The sequence below is a fragment of the Gadus morhua genome, chromosome 1 (assembly GCF_902167405.1).
Source record: "Gadus morhua chromosome 1, gadMor3.0, whole genome shotgun sequence".
Taxonomy (NCBI): domain Eukaryota; kingdom Metazoa; phylum Chordata; class Actinopteri; order Gadiformes; family Gadidae; genus Gadus; species Gadus morhua.
The window spans coordinates 5,116,451-5,128,982 of NC_044048.1; the positions used below are offsets into that span (position 1 = coordinate 5,116,451).

The 12,532-nt window shown below is 50.2% G+C and overlaps 1 protein-coding gene across 1 annotated transcript; it reads left to right on the forward strand.

Annotated features, from left to right (window-relative positions):
• Nucleotides 1-471: 471 nt before the first annotated feature.
• On the forward strand, nt 472-11,903 carry LOC115547353 (adenosine receptor A1). Its single transcript, XM_030361534.1, has 3 exons — nt 472-1,352; nt 2,309-2,600; nt 10,062-11,903. Exons 1-3 carry the CDS (start codon nt 1,012-1,014, stop codon nt 10,449-10,451), a joined length of 1,023 nt encoding a protein of 340 aa, XP_030217394.1. The 5' UTR covers nt 472-1,011; the 3' UTR covers nt 10,452-11,903.
• The last annotated feature ends 629 nt before the right edge of the window (nt 11,904-12,532 follow it).

Below are 12,532 nucleotides of genomic sequence, written 5' to 3' on the forward strand. Positions count from 1 at the left end.
TTGTCAATTTGGGCACTTATCCTGGCTACTCTGTATTTGTTCACAGTATTACAAAACACGTTAAAAAAAAATTCTAGATATAAAAATGTCTCTGGGGTCGCCAGAAATTTTTGATCTCAAAATGGGGTAACAGCCCAAAAAAGGTTGCGAACCACTGCGCTAATCACACTCACACCTGGTGGTATAATATGTCACCTTTAAGACAGGACTAACCTGGCCTACCTAAAATGGGCCAACCAAATTAGACAGTAAACTAAAATATAATGATAAGCTTTATCAAATTGACGTAAAGCTGTAGGCCTACCCCTGATATAAAAATAAAGAAAAAGAATAATAAACTTTTAGCACACATTTATAAGAATTCTTATTTCTTATCGCTCATAGTATTGCCTACACATATGTAAGTATTATAAATTATGTTCTACCCATGTTTATTTTATTTTTTACAATTGTTCCCTCCCATCGATCTTCCACGCGTCCAAAAGGGGGAAAAAGTGAATGATAACGCTGTTCCTGGATGGTTCCAGACTAGACGATACTTCTCTTAACAGCAGCGACCATCATATCGAGGGACAGGAGGTGGCGTTGATCTCAGAGCATCTACTTAGTAAAGTACCAAAGAATATGACGAAACATGGACTACATCAGTGGATCAGTGAATGACGGACAGTCAATGCTTTTCAGATCGGAAACGTGAAGCAGGACAGACACAGAGTTTCCATCATCCGTTCATCTGCTTTTGAACTCCGTTGGGACTTATTTACTTTATATAAAGTTCTACCACGGGGAACTTTTCTTTAAGTGCCAGGGGAATCCATCATGCCAATCACTTTCTCTGACATACTCGTGGGACTGAGTTGTGCGTCGATTGGACTTAGTTCCTATGTCCTTGAATAACATCAAAACATACTGCTCCTTCTAACCTTAAAGGAGACCTACTAGCCTGAAGAACATTAAACCCGCTTTATTTCCGTGAATATTCAGGGCATGATGGCTGAATAACATCTGAACATGTCTGTGGATTGGGATCCTTGGTTCGCCTCCTACATCGCCATGGAGGTGGTTATCGCGGTGTTGTCGGTACTCGGGAACGTCCTTGTGGTCTGGGCGGTGATCCTCAACCGCTCCCTCAGAGACACCACCTTCTGCTTCATCTTCTCGCTGGCCCTGGCCGACATCGCAGTGGGCTCTCTTGCCATCCCGCTCGCCATCACCATCAGCATCGGGTTGCAGACCACCTTCTACAGCTGCCTCGTGGGCACCTGCACCATGCTGGTGCTGACCCAGAGCTCCATCCTGGCGCTGCTGGCCATCGCCATCGACCGCTACCTGAGGGTCAAGATACCCATGAGGTAGGGGTTGATCAGGGATGTGCTCATGTTCTTCCTGTTAATATGCGCTTGGTTGTCTTGGGTTATATCCTAACCCCCCATTCACATGTCAACTGATAAGCTGGAGTGATATATATTTTGTATTATTTTTATTTTTATTATGCAGTCAATGTTTTATTGAACTCACCCATGGTTAATAGAAAGAAAAGGCTTGTTATGCCACTTTTTTTTGTCCCCACGTTTTTACAGTCAGCACCAGCCATAGAGGATATGGGAAGAGAAAAGCACTTTCGAGGTTACCACATCTAGCAGTTACACATCTAATGTGTCGTGACTGAGTTGGGTTTCTCAAGAATGACACACAATATAGATATGAGTCATCAGCCGAACAAGTTCAACCATGACGGGAAATAGTTTAGCAAATTTGTTTCCTTCAAACTATATTTATCCAACACATTGCGATTAAAAACATAATTTGCAAGGGGGGGGGGGGGGGGGGGGGGGCAGCATAGCTCGGAACAAAACAGCAGAACAATATGTGGCCGTCATGCAGAGATAATCCTATTCCTATAATTTGTTGGTAATCATTTGCAGGATGGACATCTATGACAAGGATGAGTGTGATAAAATCCGTTGTACATCATCACCAAGGATTCTCTAGGTAAGGTCCTTGAATAAAAGTGTAATTTCAGGTATCACAATGCACCAGTGTAAGGAGACCTGACCCCCATCCAGTCAGATAGAAGAGTACACTGACAATGCAATGAAACACCCCTACATGCCTCTGAGATGTCATCGCAGCTCATAAGAAATGCCTCAAGTGCAGATGAGATCCGGTGGACTGAAAGAAAGAATGAAAAGCCTTATCAAAATGATCATGAGAAAAGAGATCGTAGACTGCTCCAACAGGACACGGACACGTTTATTCAGCGTCTTCATGCCGTTTTCCCTTTGTCTTGTCGTTCACGTTGCCATAGCTACAGGTGGGTGGTGACGCCCCGGCGCGCGAGGACGGCCGTGGGGCTGTGTTGGCTGGTGTCCTTTATGGTGGGCCTAACACCCTTGCTTGGCTGGAACAAGCTGCAGCACGCCAACGGCACCGTGGGCAGTGGGCCTGAGGCCCAGATGACCTGTACGTTTGAGAACATCATCAGCATGGACTACATGGTGTATTTCAACTTCCTCGGCTGGGTGCTGCCCCCCCTGCTGCTCATGCTTCTCATCTACATAGAGATATTCTACATAATCCACAAGCATCTCAACAAGAAGGTGAATGAATGCTGAGAGAGCATACAGTCTTTCACTGCTCCCGACCAACTTTGATACTTTGGAGTATAGAACGCTTTTCGATATCGCAGCAAACGTTGAGTGATTGAGTGAGTGATATTTGCGTATGTTTTGTTTATTTGTATCTTTCAGTTTATTGAAATCATTTTGACGCATGTTAGAGCTAAAGCCAACACATGCACATGCTCACACACAATCCACACATAACCTACCGGACAGACGACATTCCACTTCAACAAACCAAGTAAGTGCAATAACAAAGAAAACTGGAAGCACGTAGAATAATTCTCGATGGCATAAAGGCTGTGTGAGAGGTCGATTGATATTGGCCTACGATTTTATTGTTTACATGGTCAAAATTGCTGTTCATTTTGTTATTCAGGGCAATCTGTATGGTAAATTTAGAGCCCACCCCCCCAATTTATTTTATTTTACAATTTATTTTCTATAAATGCATTTGTATGTTTCAGTGTTATACACTAACTTACTGTTTTGAACCTGTTTAAAAGTTTGTAATTCCGAGGTTCCGCCACCTGGTGAGGCTATTTGAGTACTAAGGAGGTTTTAGTAGAAGAGGGTTGTGTTATTACTACGGGAGAAGAAGACGTTTTGGGGTGGGAATCTTGGCACATCACGATCAGAGTGATAGATTGACTGACTCTGAAATGAATTAGCATACAAAACGATAGTTATGTTATTATAACTCTAGTTCTATGATTGTAGGCGTAGCCGTCTAGGCTTCGCCTTATGGGCTTGTCCCCGTGCGCGCGCTAGCGCGCGCGCTGAAAATTCAAAACTATGCACCTATCAGCGTGGGCACCGCCCACATTTCCCACGGTATCGTGTATATAGCGCGGGGAATACCGTCGCTCATCCTCCACGCTTTTCTTTCAGCATTTGGAGGGTACAGCAGGTGGGAAACTAGACGGCTACGCCTACAATCATAGAACTAGAGTTATAATAACATAACTATCGTTCTATTTTCATGTAGGCTACGCCGTCTAGGCTTCGCCTTATGGGCTAAGGTGAAGCTGCGAGCGGAGCCCGATCAATGTACTCCTGCTGGACCCAGTCAAAACGACCTAAGTCACCAGAGCACATTAAGACTCAAAAGCCAAGGAAGTGTAAAACACAACAGCTTTATAAAAACTAATTCCTCCTAGATCAAGCAAGGCAATGATCAAGGGAGAAAAAGTGAGTCTGTAAAGACTCCGGCTCTAATCCGTGCTTCATGGAACCCATGAAAAGGAAAAGAAAAACCAGAGCAACACGGTTTCCATTAGGTCCGCTACTACGGGGGCGGAAGCCACAGAATCCGGCTCTCCAATAAGGGGACTCTCTCGGCCGTTTTTAGAAGAAAAAACGGCGGGAGTGCCACACTGGCAAACAAAGCCACCTGACAATTGGCGAGCCAATAGAAAAACCTCCCTGTTTTTTCATTTGAAAAAAGGTGGGAGAGTGAGACTGGTAATCAAGTCCAACTCGCAGCCGGCGAGAGGAAATTCAACCACGCCGCTTTAAAGAACATGTCTATATTCTTAAGCCGTAAAAGGGGTCCCGGACTCTAGCAGAGCTGCAGAGTGAGCCCCTGGACATGTCTAACATGTACAAACGGACAAAAGGGCCGGGGGAAGACCAAGACGCAGCCGCGCAGATGTCTTCCACCGAAACGCCCTTGAGTAGAGCCGTTTGAAGCGGCCACGCTCCGTGTGGAGTGAGCTTTAACGCCCAACGGTGGCGCCAAGCCCTGCCGAGAGTAGGCTAAGCAAACACCCTCACATACCCAGCGTGAAAACCGCTGCTTAGAGAAGAGCGCGGCCCCTGCTAGCGTCGCTATAACACACAAACAACTGTTGTGTGGAGCGGAACGCGGCCGAGCGATTCACGTACATAGCCAACGCCCGAACCGGGCATAGGAGATGCAACTCCGTCTCCGCCTCATCAGAATGAGGCGGGGGGTTGAAAAGCCTAAGCACAATATCCCTCCACCGAAAATAACTATTAATGTTCTTCGGGAGGAAACGCAGGATTAGGTCTGAGCAACGCAAAGGAGCTGTCCTCGTTTAGCAACAAGCAACTCGGGCTGACAGACAGAGCGGTTAGCTCACCGGCCCGCTTGGCAGAAACCAAGGCAACAAGAGTGCCGTCTTAAATGACAAGGCATCCAAGGGGGCCTGAGAAAGAGGCTCGAAAGGATCCCTGGACAATCCGCGCAACACGGTGGGGAGATCCCAGCGTGGTGTAAGCACGCGTGATGAAAACAGGCCTAACCCGTCTAGCCCCACGCAAGAATCTCTTGACCAGTGGATGGCTGAAGATCGGTCCACCATCACAGCCTGCATGGCCAGCCGAAACGGCTGCCGCATAGACCTGATAGTGGAGAAGGCCAAACCTTTTTCCAATAAGTTTTGCAGAAACGAAAGCACGCTTCCCACCTCGCATTGAGATGGGACAGCGTGGTTCCTCTCACACCAATTAGAGAAAGGCGCACCACTTCGCCGCATAGAGGGAAGAAGTAGAAGGCGCACGAGCGCTCTGAATAGTGTTGATAACCGTCTCAGGCAAACCTTTGCCCTGCAGAATCAACCACTCAGGAGCCAAACCAACAGCCGTCCCGAGACATCGGGCGGGTGGTGCACCGTCCCGTGGGCCTGTGAGAGCGGATCCGGCCTGAACGGTACTGGCCACGGCGCTGACCGCAAGAGCGCGGCCAGCTCTGGAAATCACAGAGCTGAACGGTTCTCCGGGGCCACTAATATCAGGACAGACTCTCCTGTCTGACCGTTCCAGAAGAGGAAGGATCAGCTGGAGCGGGGGAAACGCATACAAGAGAGCCCGCGGCCAAGGTGTGTGTGCCAACGCATCTACCCCCAACGGGGGAAGATCCCGAGGGCTGAGGGAGAACCACCACCTGCAGTGCGTGTTCTCCCTGGACGCGAAGAGGTCCACCTGTGCTGTCCCGAACTTCTGCCAGATCAGTCTGACAATGTCGGGATGTAACCGCCACTCGTCTCGGCGGGGACCGCCTCGAGACATGAGGTCCGCCCCAAAGTTCTGAGCGCCCGCGATATGCAGGGCTCTCAGACTGAGGAGATACTGATGAGCCCAAAGCCAGAGCTCGACCGCCTTTCGGTGGAGAGCAGGGGAGCGGCCGCGCACCAGGTGAAAGAAATGCAACAGCATTTTCCTCACAGTGTCGAGCTCCAACACATTTAAGTGTGCTGTAGTGGGCGTGCGCCACTCGTCCCCAACCGAAGTGAGAGAGGCACGTTCCTCCCCAACCCGTCAATGAGGCGTCCGTGAAGACCAATACGTAGGACGCCACCCTGCCCAGGGGAACACCCCTGAGAAGGGCGGAGGGTCTTTTCCAATATTCCAGGTCTGGCGACACCGAACGGGAAACGAGGAGCACCCTGAGCTTGTGTCGCCTGGAGTCTAACCGTTGGAGAGCAAACCACCGCTGGAGTCTGCGCATAAAAAGCAGACCCAGGGGGACCACGGGGTGGGCAGCTGCCATCAGCCCTAAACAGGCGCATGGTGGACAGTGCGGTCACGTTTCTGCGAACGCGAAAACGAGAGAGCGTCGACAGGATGGCGTCTCGCCGAGGAGGCGAAAGCATCGCAGTCATGGTGGCTGAGTCTAGGCAAAGCCCCAAGTAGACTGTTCTGCCGGCTGGGGAGCGGGGAGCTCTTCTCCCAGTTGATGGCAAAACCCAGGAAGGCGAGATGGTTTATCACCATGGTGTCCCTTCTCGCGGTCTCTTCTGAGTTGCCTCAGAAGAAGCAGGCCATCTAGGTATAAGAGAATCCTCTTTTCCTGACGCCTGAGCGGTTCCAACGCCGTCTCCACACACTTCGAGAAGGTGAGCGGAGCCAGGGAATAGCGAACGGCAGACACTGGTACTCGTATGCCATCCCCATAAAGGCAAAGCGGAGAAAACTTCCTGTGCGCCTGCCGAACAGGGACGTGGAAGTAATCATCCTTGAGATCCAGGGATGTGAACCAATCGCCCTCTCTCAGACACCGGAACAACGCTCCGACAGTGAGCATTCTGAACTTCCTCGTGGCAACGGATCTGTTGAACACGCGAAGATCCAGAATAGGTCTCTTTTCCCCTGGCTTCTTGGAAACCAGGAAGTAGCGGGAATAAAACCCTAGGTGAGACTCGTGGGGGGGAACGACCGTGATGGCCCCCTTTACCAAGAGACGTTGTCACCTCTGCTGCCAGAGCCCTGCTCGCAGCCGGTCCCGTAGCGTGGTCTCCACCAACCCCCATAAAGGGTGGGGGACGACGCTTCAACTGTATGGGATGGCCCCATCTCAACGTGGTGTCCAACCACGATGGCAGAACGCACCGCTCTTGCCAACACGCATAGCGGTCGGAGACGAGGGCGAGCCGACAGCTGAGGAAGACCATCCAGGAATAACCCGTATTCCTCTGCCCCTACCGCCTCCACACTGCGTGTGAGCCAAGGGGGGCTTCCCATGAAAGGGAGGAGGCTCAGCGAGCGTAGGAGACGTACCAGATCTAGCCGCTGTAAAAACAACGAGCTGTCTAGACGTCGCGCTCGTGCCCGATGAACAGGGAGCGAGCCGTCCGGCCGCCGCACCTGTGCGCATGCGCTGTCCGCAGGCTGTAGCCACAGCGCGCGGACCCGTCTCCTCACCTATAATGTGGGGAACTGGGAGACCGGTACAAGCGGCCGTATCCACGGGTTCGTGCAACGAGTCTCTGATCCGTCCACGAGGCTCCAAGGGACGCCGCTTCTTAGAAGCAGGTGAACCAGAGGCCATGTGAACACGCCGTCCGACCGCCACCCTACAGCCACAGGGCTGAGAGGGGGAAGCGGCAACATGGAGGAACGCACCACAAGCGTAGGACGCAGGTGGCCTGAGGAATATCGCTCTTTAGGTACCATGTAGCCTACCGCTGTTCGGCGGTCTTTACTTTTTTTTTTTTTTTAATAGGGAAAGAAAAAGTAGGAGCAAGTTTCCGGAACTTACCGGTCCGGGCGCTGCTCTACCCGGATGCTGCGGGGCACCGGGGCTGGAGTCGGAGGCGGCCCCCTGGAACGCTGGGACCGGCCTGGACCCCGCCCTCCTCCCAGCCTGCTGGTGGGAGGAGCCCGTGAGAATCGCCCCGAACAGGGAACGATTTCTCACGGACTGACTGCTGGTGCGCGAGCACCTCGGAGAACCGGGGACCAAATAGGCCATCAGGCGCTAGTGGACCCTGGACGAGGCTGGCCCGCTCTCGTTCCTGCACCGCAGTGTGGGAGAGCCATATGACCCTTTGAATCATGGTAGCCCACGCCATATGCCGGCCGGCCGAAACGGCTATAGCATAGCTGGAGGATGGCGCTTGGAAAAAGCGGGAAACCGCAAGCCATCTCGCGGCTTCCTCCGGGCCGTAGGCCTCCCCTGTCAGCAAACAAGGAGACCATGCAGAGGAGAGCAGGGCGATGTTGTTGACCGCCGCCGCGGATTGCCGGCCTAAGGTCCGTTAGGCCGACAATCTGCTTCTGGAGGCGGTTCGGGGGGCAGCGGCTTTTCGTTAGGGCGCCATCCGGCGCCCGGACAGAGAAGCGCTTGCCAGTGGAGGCTCCAGGCGAGGGATCCCCCCTCGCTTACCGGAGCCTTCAGGATAGAAGGGTCCCCACCTGCAGCAGTAAACAAGTGCTGCACAGGCGGGGAACAAGGGGTAACCCGCCGGGAAGCAGATGGGGTGCGAAAGCACTCGCCCTGCATATCGTCGGATACGGGGGCGAGAGGCGGGGCCGGCATGGGAAACCCTTTGATGGCCGCCCGCCTCACCCATGATCTCCCCGCGACGATGGCGGTTGTAGCCCGAGAGCGGGAAAAACCGGACGCCGAGTCGCCGTCCATGGAGGCGTCGTCGTCGGCGTCGATGATGCCATCGCGTCAGGTCCACCGCAGGGGAAAAGAAGAGATGCCTGGAGAGGATCCCCTCTTCAGGCAGCTCCCGGCAGGCGACACAGGAGACGGGGTGCCGCCCATAGCAGCCTCGGCGTGGCCGGTGCCGAGGCACACAGAGCACGCCAAGTGCCCGTCACCCGGTGCCAGGGAGGCGGGACAGGAGGCGCATAGGAGTCCTGAAAAGGACCTAGCTCCAGGAGCGCTCTCAGGTGGCCCTGAAAAGGGGCCGTTTTTGTCCGCGGCCTCGCCCGAGCCACTGCCACCGGCTCGGGAGATCCGTGTTTAAGTCTTCATCTTCTTCTTAATAGTAGTTCTCAATTTCTCGCTGATAAGCACAAGTGCTGAAAGAAAAGGGAGGATGAGCGACGGTATTCACCGCGCTATATACACGATACCGTGGGAAATGTGGGCGGTGCCCACGCTGATAGGTGCATAGTTTGAATTTTAGACGGCGTAGCCTACATGAAATAGAACTAAAATAACTTATCACAGTTGGTTACATAGAGAGACCCGCGCAGTGCGGCTGTCAGGCTGCAAGAGGAGGCAGGGGAACACTGCGTTTAGCTTCTTTACAACCTACTAGACAGCTTCTTGAAAATCCTCTGGGTATACGACCCCCCCCCCCCCCCCCCCCCCCCCCCCCCCCCCCCCCCCCCCCCCCCCCCCCCCCCCCCCCCCCCCCCCCCCCCCCCCCCCCCCCCCCCCCCCCCCCCCCCCCCCCCCCCCCCCCCCCCCCCCCCCCCCCCCCCCCCCCCCCCCCCCCCCCCCCCCCCATTGTAGAAGCCTGTTTAATTAAATTATTGGATTTGGTTGATTAATGCCAATTTGGCTGAATTTGATCGCCGATTAAAGGGAACTTCTTTCAAAGACACAAAAAGCAGACACACTGTACAGTCGCGATCTGGAAACTAGTTTGTGACTTGATCCAGGTGCCCTCTCTTTGCCTCAGTTACGTATGATGCATGAGCGTTGGGGCAAGCCCTCCCGGAACCCATAGAGATGGCATTGAAGGCTGTTTTTCAAAAAAAAAAAAAGATTTTAAACGAGTCAATGAGAAACTTTGGCAACAAGTAAAGACTCGTAGTGGGGGCTATCTCGGCCATGGGTCAGATTGAAGTCCAGATTGGAGGAGTTGACATGGAGGAGAGAAGGATTGTTGCCGTATGCAAAATCACGCCGGAGGGGCTCCGCTGCCGGAGAACACACAAACCGCCCGCGGAGCTCCTCGGGCAGGAGTCCGCATACGGCCAAGAGGTCGGAACAATGGAGCGTCGGAGAAATGACAGGGACCCTGGTGACGTTAAGAGGTCAGCCGGTGGCTCTACTACCACTAGTTGAAATGGGTACAGCGTTACCTATCCTACCGGGGCATGACATGCTTCGCCAATGGATCGATTTTTCTCCCCGCCATGTATACTCGGGACAGTTGCAGTTGTCCAATTGAAGAGCATAATCGAACTACGGCTGAATGATGTAAACAAACACCCTTTTCCTTCTGTCCCCAGGTAACAGCCAGCCAAGCGGGCCCCAGGCGACGCCAAGACTACGGCAAGGAGCTGAAACTGGTCAAGTCCCTGGCACTGGTGCTGTTCCTCTTCACCGTCAGCTGGCTCCCAGTGCACATCCTCAACTGCATCACGTTGTTCTGCCCCAAGTGCGTTGAGCACAAGAAGGGCATTCGCATCGCCATCCTGCTGAGCCACGGCAACTCGGCGGTCAACCCCGTCGTCTACTCTTTCCACATCAATAAGTTCCATACGGCATTCCGGAAAATCTGGCAGCAGTACATCCTGTGCAGGGATCCGGTGGGCAAGCTGCCTCAGAAAAGTGGTCAGAGTGGCTGGAACCATGCGGTGAGGCGCAGGCACAACAGCAAGGATGCCCATGAGTTTTGATCCGGAGTTCATTGGTTTGAGTTGGGGCCTCAGGACACACATCGGCCAGGATTCATTACATAATCAATTCAGAATTGTATGAATTCTGGGGTTCAAACATTGCCTTGTTATGTGGCGATTTCAGCAGAACAATCACTGGGTCCTTCATTGAGATAGACACAGACTCTAATAAAAGAGACTTCGGTTTTTCCGTCCATAGAATTAAGGACTACAAATATGGAGGCCAAATGGAGATCCGGAATTAGCCAACATAATCATAGACACGTGACTTGATTTGTTTTGATGTCTTAAATGAGAAATTATGTCATATGGGGTAAGGGGCTTCACACAATCTCCAACAGGAATCTCTAACAATGTGCTTGCAGTATATCATAGTATTTACATGCCCTCAATATCTTTCTGCCTTTTCTGAATGACCTTGCTTGAATCTCATTAGGAGAGAAAAATTCAGTTTGCTGTGCTATAGTGCTTTAGTATACATTTTTTTATAGTCTTTAATACTAGCTCTGAGGCAAGTAAAATAAGTCATAGTTTAACAGGAGAGTAAACATATTGTGAAGATATTGTTTGCTACCTTTGAGTACTAATATAGATATAGGTAGAAGCCAGTAAGACTTTGGCCATAGCTGTGAGCTAATTAAGGATATGACACGGGTAAGGCTGTGATAATCGGTACAACAGACAACTGTGATGTGAAGAAAAAAATAGAGGATAATATGACATTTAACATGCACTTTCTTTTTTGATAAAGGTGATCTCAAAATGAAAACCTTGCAGACAAATAGAGAAATTACTACTGAAACTAAGAGTATTATGGTGTTGCGGTTTCAAAAGTTGCACTAACATATGTTAATTTATTTATACAATAGAATATACCTAAAATAGTCATGATAAATCTAAAAAACAATAAATTATTATATGAACATACCATATATAAATGTTTAATACTAGATATAAAATACTTTACAGTCACATGCTCAAATAAGCATTAGCTTATGTGCTATAATAGTATTTTAGCTTTCTACCAACAGGTCCTGTGTCTATGTTTCTTCATAGAATAAATTACGTACCCATATGCACGCACACACATACAAACATTGGAGAAGGGACACCATCTATTAGTATCTTCTTGAGGTTTTAAGACATTATTGTTCTGTCTCAAGCTGTCCATCTATATAGCAGTGATGTGCAAAGTCAAAAATACTGTACAATTTATCTGTATTATCAACATGGACTACCTGGTGCTACAAGTAAAATAGCGTAACTTTACATTGGAGCATATCAGGCCTATTGACTATCTGCATATGTGTGTATGGTTTTGTGAGTTCATGTTTGGGTATGCACAAAGAGATGATTGCAAAACTAGGTGTAACCGAAACGTTATGTTAAGTCAGGATGAAACACATTTGTTGTGTAAAAATGACCACAATAAATGCTGTTTTTTCTATGTAGTATTGTTGCTCAAAAGCACATGTGTAATTGAGGTGACCTACACAGGGACTTTTTGTCTAGGGTTGAATGATCAAGGCTTTTTTGTAACTGCACAGAGTAACAACAGAACCTGAGTTGGTTTGCAAAGAACACACCAGTGTTCAGTCTTCAATCCCGAGTTATTGTGTGGCTCTCCCAACATGCCCTTCGGCCAATCAGAATGCTCTAAACTACGGGCCATTCCCGTTCTCCATTAACATTTATCTTCCCGCTCATGGTTTCCACAATACATTCTATACAGTATTTCTAGGATTACATACAAAGGGTTACATTATAAATTATAGTTACATGAATTTACATATTACCAATTACAGTTATATGAAGTGAGGTCTTTGATTAAAATCCATTAATCGCCTTGGTCATTGACTACAGAGGGATGTCTGTCTGAGTGTTCGCCAGTCAACCAAGGACCCTCTGAGGTGTTATGAATGACAAAGGGACAGGGCCCTTCTCTCTCTACCAATATTGCAACAATTTGGCTGAGAAGCATCCAATATTTTCTACCATAAGAGCTACACACACCATGCAGACAGCTTCCTGATGTACAGGTCAGTGAGGGTCTAACAAGTCCCATATTATTTCATGAACTT